The 18,254-nt window shown below is 46.4% G+C and overlaps 1 protein-coding gene across 1 annotated transcript; it reads left to right on the forward strand.

The window, feature by feature from the left end:
- The first annotated feature begins 82 nt into the window (after positions 1–82).
- LOC119022801 (NUAK family SNF1-like kinase 1) lies at positions 83–14,028 on the forward strand. Its single transcript, XM_037104117.1, has 7 exons — positions 83–565; positions 5,381–5,501; positions 6,019–6,170; positions 7,670–7,735; positions 9,821–9,940; positions 10,592–10,724; positions 10,843–14,028. The coding sequence occupies exons 1-7, from the start codon at positions 275–277 to the stop codon at positions 12,039–12,041; spliced, it is 2,082 nt and encodes a 693-aa protein (XP_036960012.1). The 5' UTR covers positions 83–274; the 3' UTR covers positions 12,042–14,028.
- Positions 14,029–18,254: the final 4,226 nt, after the last annotated feature.

Below are 18,254 nucleotides of genomic sequence, written 5' to 3' on the forward strand. Positions count from 1 at the left end.
AAGTGAGTGTGACGCGCCTGGATCGAGGAGGCTCCACCCATCGCTCCGAAAAACCATGTGGCTCCCATCGCTCCTGTTGCTGTGCTGGAGGAGAGAGAGAGAGAGAGAGAGAGAGAGAGAGAAGGAGAGAGACGTCGCGCTGTCTGAACGCGAGCACAGTCTGGTGTTCGCAGCTCTCACCGCGCTGTCTATGGGCGAGGACGACGCGCGCCTCGGCTGAGTACATTTGGGGATCGGGCCCCCGGTGACAGGTGCGCAACGGTGCGCGGAGAGGATGGGCAGACGCGAGGCGGACAGAAGAGGCGCGATGACCACCAGCCACCACTCCGAGCTCGGCTGTCTGCAGGACGCGGCATCCGGCGGCCGCCCCGCCGGAGAGGAGCCCTCCAGGCTGGGTGCCCGCCGTCCCGGCAGGACCCCGGACGCGGAGGCGGAGGGACGGGCGGAGGTGAAGAAGCACCAGCACAAGCACAACTTGAAACACCGCTACGAGGTGATGGAGACCCTGGGAAAAGGCACCTACGGGAAGGTGAAGAAGGCGGTGGAGAGAGCGAGTCTGAAGACGGTGAGTGAGGGATTATTTCTCCTGATGTCAAATAAATAACCAACGTGCGGAATCAAACAGGCTGCTGATGGTGCACAGTGTGCAGAATGACGAGCCTGTTTCTGACAGGCCATCTATAATCAAAGTAAAACAGTGTGACATTGTGTTGTGTGTTCATTCAGTCATGAAAACAAAGTTGTCTATTTAGTTTGTTGAGGCATACATAAATCAGTCACTGAAGATCTTTCTCTTCTGTTTGAAAATGTCTTCCTCTAAAAACTACACAATGCACCTTTAATCATGTTATTGTCTCCCTGGGAGGTATTCAGCAGCCCTCCCAGTGAGTTTATGTGTTACTCATTGCTCATTGAATATTAATTTTGGAGGTGGAGTGCTCCTGGATGGCTTGTGTGTGTGTGTGTGTGTGTGTGTGTGTGTGTGTGTGTGTGTGTGTGTGTGTGTGTGTGTGTGTGTTAGCGGGCCGATGCTGAACCCAGTTCTTGCTTCCTGTGTTGCCAGCCTGAGATGCCTTTGGTCTGACTCACTCAGCACTTGAACAAGAGGGGATAAAATTACGACAATAGGCCTCCTCCAGCAGGAGCCTGACTCGCCACCATCACATGAACATTCTCAGACAGACGCAACAACACGATACGACCTTACTCTCTAGAATATCCAGGCTGCCGGATTACACTTTGAATGATCGGGGTCGGGGTGTTTTAATCCCTACAATTCTGCTGTGATCCGAGCACAAAGAGACAGATACCCCCGTCAGCCTTGAATTCCCCCTTCTGTTTTTTTTAGTAAACAAACACACTGTAATAGGGATAATCTTTTTTTTGCAATCAGATTGTGGGAGTGAGACTGGGTTAATTCCTCCGGCTGCTTTCACTGTAACTCGGAGACCTATATCTACAGCCGAGAGAGAGAGAGGGAGAAAGAAAGAAAGACAGAAAGAGGGAAAGGTAGGAGATTGATGAAGAATAAACAAAGAGAGGGGAGCAGAGAGAAGAAGCTTTGCAAGTGTGTGTGTGTGTGTGTGTGTGTGTCTGCGGAGGGTGAGCGGGTTTGGTGGGACAAGGGGAAAATGCTGAATTCTTTGAGCGAGTAGCCAGCACATACCAAGGATTCCTTGAAACAAAACGGACATTATTTTTGGAAACAAGACGGGTGGGGGGGGGGGGGGCCTGTTGTTTGAGTGCGGGAAGGAGGCAGAGGAGGAGACAGGAGGAAAAAAAGAGGAGGAAGAGGAGAATGTCTGAGATGCAGGAGGTGAACATGACTAATTTACAGGAAGAAACAGAAAGGAGAGGATGATGAATGTGGGTCTCAGGTATGCAGGGTTGTTATTCTGTGCTGTAGGTCACTTACACTGGCTGAGAGCCTGAGATTTAAAAAAGAAAAAGATGCTGAATAGATAATGAATTATGATGTTATTGTTCTGTTAAATGTTTTCTAAAAAGTTACATAACTTCTAAGAAACAAAAACCCACTCGCAGATGTGTTTTGGTTCCTGTATCCTAAATGAATCGATGGGCTCTTGGGAGGATTGGGATCCGCTGCGCAGGGAGACCAAAAATAGCCAGACCATGTAACGAGTCAGATCGAAGCAAGAGTTCGACAATTTTGGGGAAACACATTTAGGTCCATTTCTAGCCAGATGTTAGCTGCGAAGATGGATGCCAGTGAGGAAGCAGCTTGTTTGCTTAGCTTAGCACAAAGATTGAAAACAGGAGGAAGCAGCTGGCCAGAGTTAAGGAAATCTGACAACCAGCAACTCTAAAACCTAAATGGTTTGTCTGAGTGTAAAATAAACAGGTTGTGGTTGTTACAGGGTAAGATGTTTGCTGGACCGTCGGTTGGCCCAGAGCAGTTGGGTTGGGCACCGAACTTGGTACCTTTTAAGGGTCCTGACAGCAATACTTTGATTCTGCCGAGAGCTGTTTCACATCTAACCTGAGGAAACTACGAGGGAAACATAAAAAAATATCCAAAAGCGAAAGTGTTTGACAGCCCGAAAGGTCGGTCTGAGTGACAGAGTTGGAGCAAAGTACTGACAAAAGGCACGGCTGGGTACCAAGACCGAATTACCAGTGCTACCAAACCCTAGAGAGCGGTGACCTCCTTAAGTCTTGTCATCACCAGCGGAGTCTAGGGGAAGTCATTATGCTCAGCCAAGCACATAATTCCCACCAAACCACAAATGAATATAAGTATTGAAATGGTTTCATATACTGAGAGTCAATATTTAGAGATGGGGTTAGAGATATTTTTGACAACACTAGACGGCAGGGAGCTTTTGCTGCTGACTACAGCTTTATAGTGAATAGATAAATATGAGAGTGGAATCAGTCTTGTCATCTAAGTCTTCATTATTGCTTTGAGTGAGCTGCTTCTCTTCAAATGTTGCCACAAAAAAAGCCAACCGTGCCAGTTTTTTTCTTTTTTTTGTGAGTACTTCTGGATATCTGTGTTGGAACACGTGTCTGTTTTGCAGTTATCAGTAAGCAGTTCTCCAGTTGTACCAGTTCCTCGTTATGGCAACAAGAGTGTGTTTGTAGCCGGACGACGAGGTCAGCGGTCTACTTGGCAAGGAGCCTGTTTAATCCTGCTGTCAAATCTCTCACAGATGCAGCAGGGATCTTCGGCCGGCGATGCTCAGGGCTGATGGGATGTGTACTTTTACTCTGTGTGTGTGTGTGTGTGTGTGTGTGTGTGTGTGTGTGTTTGTGTGTGTGTGTGTGGATGAATTTCTTAGAATACTAGGACAGAAAGTCAATGAGTGGCCACCCCCAACCCCTGTCATGACTTGACACACAGACACAGACACACACAGACACACACACACACACACACACACACACACACACACACACACACACACACACACACACACACACACACAGACAAAACACCTGCAATAAGTCAGCAATCTAAAGATTTTTGGAACTGGGGAAGGGTTTTTGTCAGCAAATATGAAGAAGAAGATGAAGAAGAGGTGGGAAGGAAAACAAAAATCTTGGCTTTACCATCACAACATGTCAGTTTCCTCTGACAGTTTCCTCCTCTGGTTTCCTCCGCTACACACGCTAATAAGAATATCCGATTACATCCGTATGACTCACACACATATCTCCTTATGTGACTATCCGTGCATCCTGTTACAGTTTGGCGCTTTCGGCTGATATCTCACTTGCAGGGTGAACAGTGAGACATTGTTACTTTGGAGGTCACGCTTAGACATGACGCATATGCGGCACATTTGCATGCAGAAGGGTGAGATCATACGCGCACATTCACGCACTTCCCCTTTCACACACGTGCCCATTCAAAAAATGCTCTTAGTCCCCCGAAGGCCGAACAATACCCGGAGTGTGTCTCTCGTCTTTGTGCCTTGCCAATCAGGCCTTAATGCCGTGGTCGCAGTGGTAGAATGCCCCGAGTCCAGGCACTTTGACTTGCTTGATCCATTTCCTTTCACCTGCTAGCTGCCAGCTACGTCCTCCCTCTTCATCCCTGCAGCTTATTTCATAGTCTCCCCTTTCTCCTTTCTCACATTGCTTTCCCAGCCAGCAGGTATTTGGGTCAGAAAACATTCACGAGCATGCAAGCGTACACGCGTTAATACCCCCCCCCACCCGAGCTCGGACATGCGCCCATTCAGCTGACAGCAACTGAATACGCGGGGCCTAATCTCAGACCCAGCAGCCAGCACCTCTGGATGGAGATGCCTCACTCACACACACGCACACACACACGCACACACACACACACAGACACACACACACAACCCCTCGTATCTCATCGCTTGTGTAACGAAAAGATACAAGCCTAAAAAATGTTCTCCTTCACTGGATAGCGTCACAGTCGAGTCCCTGGAGTGTGTTTGTCTTGCGTGTTGCATAACTATGGCAGTTGATGGAGCGTGTGAATTGTGTCTTCCAAAGTCTCAGGGACGTTTTTCCCCGGCAGCTGAGAATGCTGGAGTTGGGGCCCAAAGGAGAGGCCCTGCTCATCCGCTGGGACATTACAAGGGGTCGACAGGGTTGTGCAGCGGTACGATCAAGGCTATGTTAGAATTTCAGCCGCACAAAGTCGTCCTGGAACCTCATCCGCACATTCTCCTGTTCTTCTTTATTTCCAGTTAGGACACTCTGATGCCTATTTGTCTGTGCACGGTGCCATTTTGGTGACAGCGGCTCCACCCAAAGAGATTTAGGGGCTCGTGTTTCGGTGTCTATGTGTGTGTTTGGCGGTTCGGCAGGTTACATTGGGGTACAGCAGTGAGTGCCCGGGATTAATGAAGTAGAGTGTGAACATTGCAGCTGTCAACCTTCTGCCTCTGAGCGTGCTCAGATCACAGGAGATCTGCTCTCCACTATCCAGGCCGTAAACCCCTCATAATCACCTCTAATACCCACAGATTTGATTTGGGTATGTTTGTATATGTGTTTCCATGCATGTTTCCATGAATATTGCATTTTTTCCGTTTTGTCCTTATTAATGACTCAAGTTGTTGTGAGCGTGGTGAAGGAGAAGAGGGGTTAACTGGTGTGTTTGCAGAGGAACTAGTGAAATAGGTTCCTGTGTTTACTGGCACTGGGTCTGCTGTGAAAATTGGCAGCAGCAACAAGAATGCTCTCACTAGGGGGACATGCGCCTCCGATAACCTTCGACTGCTCTCTTGTTGTGAAAGACAGCCTCCAGAGCTTTGTTCAAGACTTACCCTTTTTAAAAGGCTGACTGTCTACACTTAGATCAAAACATGTGTGATTCGAACACACAAGGTTCAGAAAAGCTACCGCAGATTCGGTAATGTGTCTTCTTCTCCCCCAGGTGGCGATCAAGTCGATCCGCAAGGAGCGCATCACAGACGACCTGGACAGGATTCACATCCAGAGGGAGATCGAGATCACCGCCTCGCTCCGGCACCCGAACATCATACGCTTCCACGAGGGTAGGTCTGCAAACACAACGCACGCACAGAGCACACAAGTCCCCAAAGATATTCTTGTGAGTTATTAGTTTTTTATTCTCAGTGCAGGTCAGTGATGTTGTGAAAGAAAAATGGGTGTCACACTCCTCCTTGGTATCAGTGATTCTTCTGTCTGCGACACCACTTTAATGTAATGCACGCTTTAAAACAAGGAGAACACAACACTTTGGCCATATCAATGTGTAACAATATCTCGAATCTATGATGATATAAAGTCTCACATATTGCTGACAATATATTATCGATGTATTTCTCAGCTCTATCTGCAGCGCGAAGCAGGAGAAAATCCCTACTGCGACACGAACTGAACACTGATCCACACATCTCAAACTTCCAGCTTCTCAATTATTCATGTATTCCTTTTTTTCAACACGTGCTGAATTGCGGCTCCCATTGTTGCACAGCAGAGGCAGCATGCACCAGCACTCACATGTAAACACATCTGCATAACTCTGTGCCCTAAATGTGTCCTGTGCAGTGTTCGAGAGCCGGGACAAGATCGTGATAGTGATGGAGTACGCCAGCAGGGGAGAGCTGTACGATTACATCCAGGAGCGGAGGAGACTGCCAGAAACAGAAGCCAGAGTCATCTTCAGACAAATCACATCTGCTGTCCACTACTGCCACAAGGTACACACACAAACACACACACACACAATTACATGTTGCAAATACACAACTGGAATTCAGTCGGGAGCCACATGCAGGCACGTGCTGAGTTTCAGTGCTGCGGCATTCAGTTGTGAACAAGCAAATACAGTACCACTAAATCCACTAAATCCTAATCCTGCAGGAAAAACTTGACTCGAGTTTTTCAGATCTCTCTGGGTTAAGAGCGCATTATCCCCTGGTTGTTTTTTACAGTCACACACTGACACATTTAACAAACACGTTGCCTGTATGAGCTTCCTTTGGCCCTCCGCTTTACTGTAAGCCCTGGCAAAGGAACAAATTCCTCTTTGTTTTAATTGCTGTGTACATGAAGTCAACCGCAGTGCCAGAAAACAGGAGTCATCAAGTAAAATACATCAGTCGTATTAGTACAGGAGTGCGGTACAGAAGCAGTGAGGACGCGTGCCTTGCAGTCAGCTGAGTTGGACGTGACAGAGATGTTTTTGTTTTCATATCAGTCTAATTTTGGCCGTCGAGCTTCCTCGTGAATCCTTCACCTCAAACCCAGTCGCTCAGCTGCTGCAGCTTTATAGAGGGCAGGGATGTGGATTTCGTGCTCCTCGTGCCCTTGAATATTGTCCCAAAATAGACATGGATGTTCCGGCATGAATGAATTATTGAATGTGCCTCTGAGGTATGCAAGGCGCACGGAGGGATTATTGAGGCTTCAAGAGAAAGAATGAAACCCCACCCCCCCCACCACAGTGTTCATAGTCGTTTTAAAATAGCAAGAATAATAACCTGGCTGACCACATGAGTTTCTTCCTCACGCTTTCCCTTTCTCTCCGCACACACTCATGCTCACATTCTGTACATGCTGTGCGCAAAACATGCTCGGAGGTCAAGGGGTCATTTCCTCCACTTAAGTGCTCTGAAGAGGATGTGATTAACCAAATAATGGAGGCGATTGTGGCTCATTAGCCCGTGGCTTTAAGAGAAACTGACAGCGGCGTTTAAGGTTTCGCTGCCTCACACGGACGGCTTCCTGGGTGGCCACTGTTGTCTGTGGCAGCATTGTCTCCTCTACGATTTGCTACCCAGGAGACCTGAGCGATCCCGCGACAAACTCCCCCTCCCAGTCGAAACGTCCGGTGTGGCTCCACAGCTGTCCACGCTCTGTTGTGGCCTCTCGTTGGCTCCCAGGTGCTTAATGCCGCCAGGGGATCAAATCACATCTCATCAGATGAATTAACCCAAACAAAGCACTTCCTCCCGCCTGTCGATTAAACAGCGAGAGCCCTTCTCGAGGTTTAAGGGTATGTCAGACACGCGGCCCTGCAGCACGAGGCCTGAGTGGAATGTTAATGGTCTTAAAATTATAAATAAAAAGATGGGAAAACACACCGAGCACCTCAGGCTGGGTTTATATTGTAAACTTCACACCCTGCAGTGGCGCGCTTGCATGCAGAGGGGAAAATATTCGACGGTGAACTCATGTGCCTCTGCTCTCTTTGCAGAGCGGCATTGTGCATCGAGACCTCAAGCTGGAGAACATCCTTCTGGATCAAGATCTGAACGTAAAGGTAAGCTTGATAAGATGTACACAAGCTGAGCCCTCATGTCACTTCCTAAATGGAGAGGAATGGACGCGCTTGTTTTAGGAAAATAAAGAATGTTTCCTTCCAAAAACAAGACAGAATGAAAGGAAGATAAGTCCTCTGACAAAAGCGTTGTTGGCCCTGAGCGTACTGGCTCATCCAAAGACTCCTGATAGACTTTTTTTTGTTTTGGAACATGAAGGCATACATCTTTATGACACACACCAATGCATTCTAAGAAGCCACATATTTCCACTGATATGTATTAAGTGTGCTGGAATGAAGCCTCACGTCGTGCAGCTCGTAATAAGATGCACACAAACCGCACGTTCAGAGCAGACGCTGGAGCACATTCTGCCCACAGTCATTTTTACAGTGTTGTTAAACCAGGCACACTGAACCAGCACAAACATACTGCCAGGTCTTATAAAAGAACCCAGGGGTCATTTATTGCCTTATTTGGGTATTCCTCTCCATATATGGGAGCTGTGCGCGGCCGAAGGGGAATGCACGGAATCCGATGGCAATCGCGCCAATCGGAGGGTTTTAAGTTCGCTCCGTCTGTCCGTCAAAAGAAAACACCACGTGCATACCTCTCAGCGGCTCTTCATTCATTATGAACCTCAGGTTCACCACATCGGCCTCTCGCAGCAACCGCCGCAGGAAATGACCAAGCCTCCGTGCAATGCATGTACGTGTTATGTCTGCACAATAGCCGCCTAAAGGAAAAGTTCACCAAGAAATTAAAAAGCAGTCATCGTTCCACTCGGCCCCATGACGACGGAAAATCAGGTGAACTTTCATGGTCCACAAAACATTTTCTGGAACTTCACAGCAAAATGGAATAGTGGCATTCTCCCAAACAAGTGAAGAAGAAGGGTAAAAAACAACAAAAAAAATTGTAGGCACATGTAGGCTAAATATTTAGAGTGACAGGTTCTAATTTTACAATAAACTTTTACTAAATCATTCTTTTGATGGTTGCCGTTGTCTGATTTTATCTCTGAAGTTGCAGAGGGCAAACTGTTTTTTCTGTTTTCTGAACTAAGAGTTTGTTTAATGTAGTCATGTACTATTATAGATGGCACCAGCAGAGAGATGAAAGGAAACAAGGAAGACAGAGAAGCAATAAAGGTTCCTGTTTTGACCAGACTGCATCATCTTAGCTCAGACAGACCGAATGCGGACACATTAACTTTTCTTCTCACATCATGTTATCACAGCAATCTCAAAAGGCAGTTCAGAAATTTGCCCCAGTAGACTGCGAGGCACTGCAGGACAATAACCAGTGATCTGGTCGAGTCCAGCATGAGAGACTGTGGATCCTCACAACAGAACATGCAACGCCCAGGCATTTCTAAAGTTGTCATTACTATGTAGGCTTTAGGAGAAAGAGTGTGTCTTATACAAGGCATTCAACGGCAAGGAATGCCATCAGGAGCCTCACACAGATGTATCTCTGGTGACAAAATGAAATGGCACTGCTGGACACAGAGCAGCTTAGACAAAGTAGAGCTGTATAAACCACATACTTATGAAATGAACTGCTGTATACACATTGTCATCATCCGTCTGTGAGGTCTCCATTCCCCGAACCTCTGCTCCACGGAAATAAAGCTGTCACACTGATTATTTTTAACGCCGGCGGGGCTGATAGAGGGCTGGTGTTCATGCGAATAATCTCTTCAGATAGAGAGGAGCCTCTGCATGTCTGCGTATGGCTGTCGCCGCCTCGAGTGAGTGATTGTTCCGTTACGTGAGCGTATGCAGCCTGATGTTTTTGGCCCCTCTTCACTTTTCCTCACTCACACTTACTCTGGCAAAAGCTCCACATACCTGTTTTTGGCTCCCTTAAAACGGAATGGCTTTGAGTTGTTGTGTTTTTGCCACGTGGGCAGGAGCTTGCGTCACGCAATCACTGCACAGGAATCTGGATTGCGTGAGGATGAGTGTGGGCGTCGAAGGAAATGGGGAAGTGACATTTGTGAAGGGTCCAGTGTGATCAAACAGGCCGGACACAAAATCATTACAGTCTCAATTACTTATTTTATCCCCTCTCCTTCTCTCTAGCTGGCTGACTTCGGCCTTTCCAATCATTTCCAGAAGGGCTCTCTGCTGCAGACCTACTGTGGAAGTCCTCTCTACGCTGCCCCGGAGATAGTGAAAGGGCTGCCTTACCAGGGCCCAGAGGTGGGTCAACACGTGGTTTTTCTCATGACAAACAGTTTGTTGGTCTTTATTTCATTACACCACAGTGTATTGTTCATACTGACTAATGCCTGATTATATATGTTGACTTGAACAATGCAGCAAAACCAACAGTAAACTGTTTTAAACCCAAAACAAATAGTTGAGATCATCAACATTTATTAGGGTAGCTTCAAAGTACTGATTTAGCTTTGCACATAATGCAGAACTTAAGTAAATAGGTCAGGCAAAACCAAGTATTCAACATCTCAAATATCAGGTTTTATGAAGCTGAATGTTCAAGAAAATCAAAACGTGAGGCACGTTTTTTGATAATCCTACCATAATTTATTTATTTCTCAATTACACTGATATCAAATCATGCAGCACCTCATTGTATTAACCCTCAGAGACCAGTGAAGTGCAGTGAATGGGATTCACCCAAGTAAATCTTTATCATTGACAAAAACAGCTACACCTCCTGAGGTGGTGTTTTCTGATTCATCCATTCCCAGAAGTGTTTTATAAGTGAGTCAGGCTGACACTTTGGGTTCTGAATCATCAAATGATGTGTGGCACCTGATGCTGACAAGGGTTGAATTATACTAATGTGCATGTCATGTGCTTCCTTGTGTGTGTGTGTTTGTGTGCTAGGTGGACTGCTGGGCTCTGGGGGTGTTGCTCTACGCCCTGGTGTACAGCAGCATGCCGTTCGATGGTGCGAGCCACAGCACGCTCACAGAGCAAATCAAACAGGGCCGCTACCGCAGGCCCAACCCCCCCTCAGGTAAACCTTTAGTGTCCGATGTGATTGCGATTTGTGGTGTCCTACATTCGTTCTGCTAATTTACATTGTTTTGGTCGGTGTGGCTGCTATAAATAACCGCCGACTCTGCTCCCTCCAGACGCCTGTGCTCTTATCGACTGGTTGTTGACAGTGCGTGTGGACGAGAGGGCTACGATAGAGGATGTGGCCAACCACTGGTGGGTGAACTGGGGATTTGAAGAGAGTGTGTGTGACTGCCCTTCATCCCCACATCAAGAGTGCCCCTCCCCGCTGCTGGCTCGCTACATCGACTGGCAGAATCGGGTCGCGGGCACCGGCGGCATGTCGGTTGACCCCGAGTGCCTCCCCTCGGACTCCTCCTGTACGCCACAGCTCGCTCCCCATCCCTTTTACTTCAGCTTACCTTTTAAGAGCGACTGCGGAGGGGGAGGAGGAGGGAGGATACGTGGAGGAATGTCGAGCCTCAGGAAGTCACGCAAGGAGAATGCAATTCCCCAGACTGCACTGGGGGCTTGCGGTGGTGTATATTCGTCAGCTGCCTCCTCTGCTGCGATCTCCGCCACCTCCACCGCGGAAAGAAAGAAACCCAAAGGTATTCTCAAACCCCAGCGGAGTTTTGACTCAGTCTTTCACAGCCCTCCTAAGGAAACCTCTCCCTCACAACTATGTAACGCTGCTCCCCAGCCTTATCGAACACACACACTTCCCCACACACACGCTGATGTGCTGTCCACCAGTCTGCCAGCTCCCTCTACATTCAGTCAGCCCTCATCCAAAATGCCCAAGAAGGGGATACTAAAGAACTTGTATGGAGGGGAGTCGGGTTATGGTTCATCTTTGGATAGAAGAATCTCTGGAGCGGGCGGTAAAGAGAGCGATGCAGTTGATTCGTGCTCCCACAAAGAGCAAACCCGTCTCCCAGCGGCAGAAGACAGCCCCACCATGCGCACGGAGGCCGTGAGAAGAAGGAAGGGCATCCTCAAACGTAACGGCAAGTTCTCTCGCAGTCTGGATCTTCCCGATGACCACCACTCCTCAGCCCCGTCGATATTCCCAGAGGCCCTACAGCAGCTCCTCCACGCCACGGGGGGAGCCGAGGGCCGCCGCAGCCGCCCCTCCAGCGTGGTGAGCGAGGACAGCCTCTTCTCCTCCGATTCCTTTGACTTACTAGACCTCAGCGCACAGTCCCGTCGTAGGATTTTCTCCCGGAGGATGCAGCACAGTGCCTGCAGCTCAGAAGAGGACCTGGAGCAGCTCAGAGCAGAAGCCGACAGGGTCGGCGGGGACGGGAAAAAACACAAGGAAAGGCGAATGTAAGTCTGAGGGATGATGGACGCATCAGTTCTTTAGTTCACTTCTCTGTGATAATCACTGCCTGCCATCTTGAAAAGACTTCAGTGAACTGTGGAAATGTTGCATGTTGAGTACATAAACTGTATGTACTGTAATCTGCACTGTTATCATTGACATTTAAGTTGTGTTCTGAATGCAGCATTCAGCACCTGACAAGTCACCTAGTGACACCTGAAGGCAGCCCGGGATCTGTGGAATTGCAGAGATGGGACCTGAAAGTAGCAGAGTGGACAGTCTGTTCAGTGAACCCAGTCTGACTTCACCTGCACAACAGATCCTCTTTAGTAGATTAGTTCCGCCATAATTCTATTCAGACGTTTCCTGAAAGTCCGTACGCTGTAATCTGATTACATTAGCACTACAGGTTTTTGGAAACCATCCTGGATATCTGATCACATGTATCAGTATGTCAATAGTGACAATAAACCCACAAGACATGTCAAGTGTGTTTCCATCCACCTGGTTTTGTGGCCATTTTGCACATAAAAGAATTGTGTTGGAAACACTTGAAGACTTGGTGTTTCAACAAAAGTACAAATGTGATCAAGTACAACTGATATAGACTTGGTGAAAAACATCATTTCATCATTGTCTTCCACGTTTTCAGGGGTTTGACTGACACTCTAATTCTGTGAGGTTATCAATGGCACCTGATTGGTGAATTAGCTCCGCACAATGTTTATCTTGATGGAATAAAGGATATTGACCAGAGCAGCATTTTTGTGACGTTTTGATGAAAAACTGACTATTGACAGCTCTTTTGTGAGGCTTAATTCACCTACACTAAACTTGTGATACTTCAAGGTAACACCTTTCTTTACCCTATTTTATGACTTCTATACAAACATTTAATAAATGAGCAGTTTAAGGACATTTTAATGGGTTACTCCACCATATTTACACATTTAAGTGTGTTTACAGGTCTTGGGGAGTACAACTGTATTGTGTTTAAGGATGTACAATGTTGTCAACAATATGTAATCTCCTATGAACACGTATTATTACTGTGTTTCACTATATTGTCATTTGTTGTTTATTGACCAGCCTCCACTTTTAGGTGACACAGGGGGAGTTATAAGTTGTTGACTCATGTAAATAAATGCTTATGTCTGCATAAATCTTCAACATGGTGTGATATGAACCATTCATTGAATGTTTATACTGTATAATGTCTCAACACACTCTAACAGGGGAAGTTAAAGTGAAGTGTTTCCTGTTTCACCACATCATTGTGTATGTTTGTATTACACAGTAATGTACTGTGCACAATTTGCTCCTTTGCACCAACAGACACAGTGTGTGAACAGCAGATGGATCACATCGCTTTTTAATCGCAACATCATCGATGCTGCTGTGGACATTGAAAAAAAAAATGTATGCAGTAGATGTAATTTCTCTGTAATTTTCATACTGTGAGGAAAGAATTCTCTGAGCTTTGTTCAAGCGTTTCATACTTTTTTGGTGTTGTTTTGTTTTTTGAAAAATGTAATAAATTATGTGAAGCCGAACAGTTTCCAGTCGTTTTCTCTCGAGACGACGAAGAGAAGCAGCAGGAGATGAGGGATGAATGAGCATGTTCGGCTTTATTCAAGATGAATATTATGAAGCTCATATGTTGTATCATGGAGAAAAATTAGGAAATTTTAGGACAGATCTCCCTTTAAGTTCTTCTCTACACTGAAGGACGTTTTCTACTTTTGGCCCCTGAACGCAACACAATACAGAGAATTTAAAGAAGTCTGTTTATGAGAGACCAAAGGCATTTAAAGTTAGGTTATGTTATGTTGTTCAGAAATACATTTTGTTATACTGGGTGAAATGGTCATGCTATCCTGAGAGCAGTCAATAATCTGGCCTCTGTGGCAGCTGCAGGACTTAGAAAAAGCTGACCAATCCGTGCTTTTCAGCCCGAATAACACGGATTGGTCAGATGCCTTCATGTCTCCTTCTGCCTGCGCCCCCCTCTGTCCCTCCCTCCTCCGCGCGTGCACACCTTACGTTTCACTGATGCCGGAAATATTCAGCACACTCCTCTGCAGAAATATGAAGCTGCCAGAGAGACGTCCATTAGGTTACAGTGGCAGAGAAAATTCAGCCAGCATTACTTGTAACAGCTCATCCCACTAAAAAGGCAAGGCAAAGAAAGCCTGAGACAGAAATGGCTGTGACGAAAAAGGCTCTGGATAAAGAAAGAAGTCAGACCCGACTCAACATTGGTGCGGTGTTTGAGTGGTGGAGACAACTGGGACACGTGGAGGACCTGAAAAGTGATGCAGAGGTTGCTATCTTTCTGTTGGACAGGTAATGATTTGTTTTTGTTTCCTTATTTTCATGAAATATGTAAGGTTTGCCAACTTGGTTAAGTTTGTAGCTCGTATGAGCCCAATGCTAACGTTAGCTTCTTTGTGTGTTATTTTTAGCCATGAGAATGGCTAATGAGTAGGCCCAGTTTCCACTGGATATGGTCCGCTGCGTTGCGGCTCCGATCCGGTTTTGCTCCGCCTTCTGGCAGTTCCCACTGGTTGCGGTTTGAGTCCATCACGGGGCAGTATGGTAGACAGCTGGCCTCACAAGGTGTGCTGGTGTCAACACGGAGTGTTTTATTTTGAAAAGTAACCGAATGTTGTTTGTTATTTCGGCACTTTACTTCCTGTCTGCTCCATGCTAAATTCAGCTGAATTGCTGCCTAGTGCTCCGGCATCTCCTTCTCCTTCTGAGTCCCACTGCCAGATGTGCGTTTAAGTTTGTGGGGGCGTGGCTTTGGACGGAGCTCTGACAGGAGGGGGGTGGAACTTAGAGGAGGTGCCACTTTCAAATCTTGCTAGCTCGCTTGCTAGCTTTCCAGGATTGTAGACCCTAGCTTTAATTGACTTCCAGAGTCCTGTGTCTCCATAAACACAGAGCACCATCTGCCCCACACACTGTTTTCATTATGGCTCATGTAAGAATGCATTTGAGGGGAGGAAACACTCGGTAGAGGAGGTCAGATGAGACCTTTGTGAACAAATGAGATACTACTTAAAGGGATAGTTTGGGTTTTTTGAAGTGGGGTCATATAAAGGACATATCTATTGTCGTTCTGTTCCCTACTGTAATCACCGATCAGCGCAGCCTCAGTTGGGAGAAGCAGAGAGCCACTCTAGCCCAGATGTTCAGCTTTATACTGCAGTGAATGGGGTCCAGAGAAAAAGCTAAATAATCCACCTAAAACAAGGCTCACCTTAAAAAATCTATAACAGTTCAAGTGTACGTTATATAGGGAAAATTCACACCGTTTTACGTCGCCGTCAGACCTGCCTTTCTTTTGGCACTACATTTTTGTCAACTGTAGAACCTCCGTATCCCTGCGCAGTTGTGCTAATGCGGAGGGATACGGAGAGTTAAGTTTTGTTTTTATCGAAAGTAAACCTTTCGTCCAGCGGCTGGGCCTCGTGCTGTATTTCGCCACTCGCAGATAAGCTGTTGCCCAGTTCGCTAATGTGTAGGGATACGGAGGTTCTACGGTTGAGAAAATATAGTGCCAAAAGAAAGGCAGGTCTGATGGCGATGTAAAGCGGAGTGAATTTTCCCTATACAACGAACACTTGAACTGTTATAGATTTTTTGAGGTGAGCCTTGTTTTAAGGGGTTTATTTAGCTTTTTCTCTGAACCCCGCAGTACAAAGCTGAGCGTCTGGGCTGGAGCGGCTTTCTACTTCTCCAAACTGAGGCTGCGCTGATCGATGATTACAGTAGGGAACAGATCGACTATAGATATGTACTGTAAACAGTAACGTGCGGTGAGGTCCACGGCTGGGTAGGCAGCAAGACCTTAAATCGCATAGTGCATACAAAAATATATACTAGGTAGAGCTCAGTATTAAAACTGCAAAGCCAATTAAGTTGCCGCTGTCAAAACTGTAGTTATTTACGTCGGCGGATTATAGCACGCACACAATTACTGCCAATTAATTTCAGAGACATACATTCACCTGTATTTCTACAGGATTTACATCATCCAAAGACAAACGCACAAAAACACCTGTATCTCAATACAGGACTTACAGCTCCGATACACTATATTAACAAAGCAACAACATCACCGTCCGCTCTTGGTCACATAACATTACAACTAAAAATCAAAACGTCACTCACAACGTTAATATTATTATTACCACAGAGAGAGAGAGAGAGAGAGAGAGAGAGAGACTGCGGCGCTGTCCGTGGTACGGACTGAGAAAAAGAGAGTTTGGTGTCGGCGCACCATACAGCGTGTGTGTCTGTGTGAGGGGGGGGGCTTACTTTATTTGTAGATGAAGTCCATGCGCCTGTCCCTCTGCACGAACTTGTTGATGACTTTGTTGTAGAAGTCATCCTTGTTTGCAGCGTTCTGTAATGTCATGAGTCTCTCCTTTTCAATGGAAATCAGCGCCAATGCTGAAAGTCTATCCTGGTGCATCCTATTACGGTTATACGTCTTGATGCGCTTTAAAGCTGAAAACGTCCTCTCCACGGATGCCGTTGTAGCAGGTATCGTTAAGACCAGCTTTAATAACTTTGTGGCCTCTGGTACAGTCTCCTGGAGGTCATTGTCTTTCAAGAATGAGAGCAGCTGTGCAGGTGACATTCCCTGGACCAGTTGTGAGCAATATAATCCCACCAAATCAGACTGTAATCGAACTTGATCAAAGAATCTTGCGTATTTTGACAAGCTATTGAGTTTCTCAGTGTCAAAATTAGCTGACATCTCAGAAAATTTCTTGCTGTCAACCAAGCCGAGGAAAGCAAGTTCATTTAAATTGTCAAATCTGGCCTTCAGTTGCTCAGTTATGTTATCAAGTACACTCGTGTAGATCATTCTCCTCTCGTCTCTTGGAGATTGGGTCCGGCGACTGTTGTCCGTCAGTTTCAGTTCATTTTTTTTCTGTTCGAAACGATCATATAAACTGTCAAACTGGTCGCGCTGATTGCTCAGAGCACACATAGTGTCTCTGACGCGTGCACAGCACACGCCGATGTCCATTGCCTTGTTTTGAAGAACACGGAATAATGCGTCTGTCACATTAAATATGCCATCATAGACCATCAGGAGAAAATAGGTGGATGCTTTTGACAGCCAGAGATCAAATCCAGAGGCCATAACAACTGGTGGAGATCTGGTAAGTGTTGGAGGATAGTTTGTACCAGTCTGGAGTTTGAATTCCACCTAACAGATGATGCTCGAGGGATGCGGCATTTCACTATTTCATCTAGCAGGTGTGTGCGTTTGGTGGACTTCGTGAAAAATGCTGAGAGCCCTTCAGCACTTTTGAAAAAAACTTTACACTCCGGGATGGATTTGGCTGATTGTGACAGAACCAAATTCAATTTATGTGCATAGCAGTGCAAAAATGTAGCTTCTGGCACTTTTTCTTTAACTTTGGCTTGTACGCCGTTGAGCTCCGAGGCCATCACAGCAGCGCCATCGTATGTTTGTGCGATCAATTTCTCAGCGCATTCATATTTCTCCAATACATCCAAGACGTATTTTGAAATTCCCTGTGCCCTTCTGTCATTGCTGACATCATCAAATCCCAAAAAGGCCTCCTTCACTTCACAGTCGCTGTTGACATATCACAAAACGGCAGATATTTGGGCTTTGTTGTTTGCATCAGTTGTCTCATCCACTTCGACTGCAACGAAAGATGCAGCGTCTACGTCACTTTTAATACTAGACCTCACAACGTCACTGATGGCTTCGATGAGGTCATTCTGAATTCTATTTGATGTGCCCACAAATACAGTTGACTCTTTCAAATGTTTGGCTAATTTGTCGTCCTTTTCTGCCATCAAATGCAAAAGTTCAACATAATTTCCACGGTTGATTGAGTTATTTCCCTCGTCATTCCCCCGAAAGGCAAGCTCTTGTTTGGCAAGAAATGATGTGGCATCAATGAGGCTTTTTAAAATTTCTCTATTAGCCTTCACCTTTTCATTATGTGCAGTGACATGGAGCCTGTGCTGCTCATCCAGGGCTGTGTCAATGCGACTCTTACCAAACGTTTTCAGGGTGATCTGAGAGTGGATGTGGGCTGTGGATTTCTCATGTTTGAGCAACGCCCTTGGCAGGTTGTTCAGGTCACCATAACCCTCCTTCACCCACACGCTCTCACTTCCCACCGAGAACAGTAGACAGGGAAAGCAGAACAGCCTGCTAGC

Source organism: Acanthopagrus latus, chromosome 7 (genome assembly GCF_904848185.1).
Source record: "Acanthopagrus latus isolate v.2019 chromosome 7, fAcaLat1.1, whole genome shotgun sequence".
NCBI lineage: Eukaryota > Metazoa > Chordata > Actinopteri > Spariformes > Sparidae > Acanthopagrus > Acanthopagrus latus.

Bases quoted from the DNA above. Each gene is read 5' to 3' on its own strand.
- LOC119022801 (XM_037104117.1), top strand. From the start codon at position 275: ATGGGCAGACGCGAGGCGGACAGAAGAGGCGCGATGACCACCAGCCAC. The intron at 6,171-7,669 runs GTACACACACAA...CTCTCTTTGCAG, and splicing joins CTGTCCACTACTGCCACAAG to AGCGGCATTGTGCATCGAGA. The intron at 10,725-10,842 runs GTAAACCTTTAG...TGCTCCCTCCAG, and splicing joins CAGGCCCAACCCCCCCTCAG to ACGCCTGTGCTCTTATCGAC.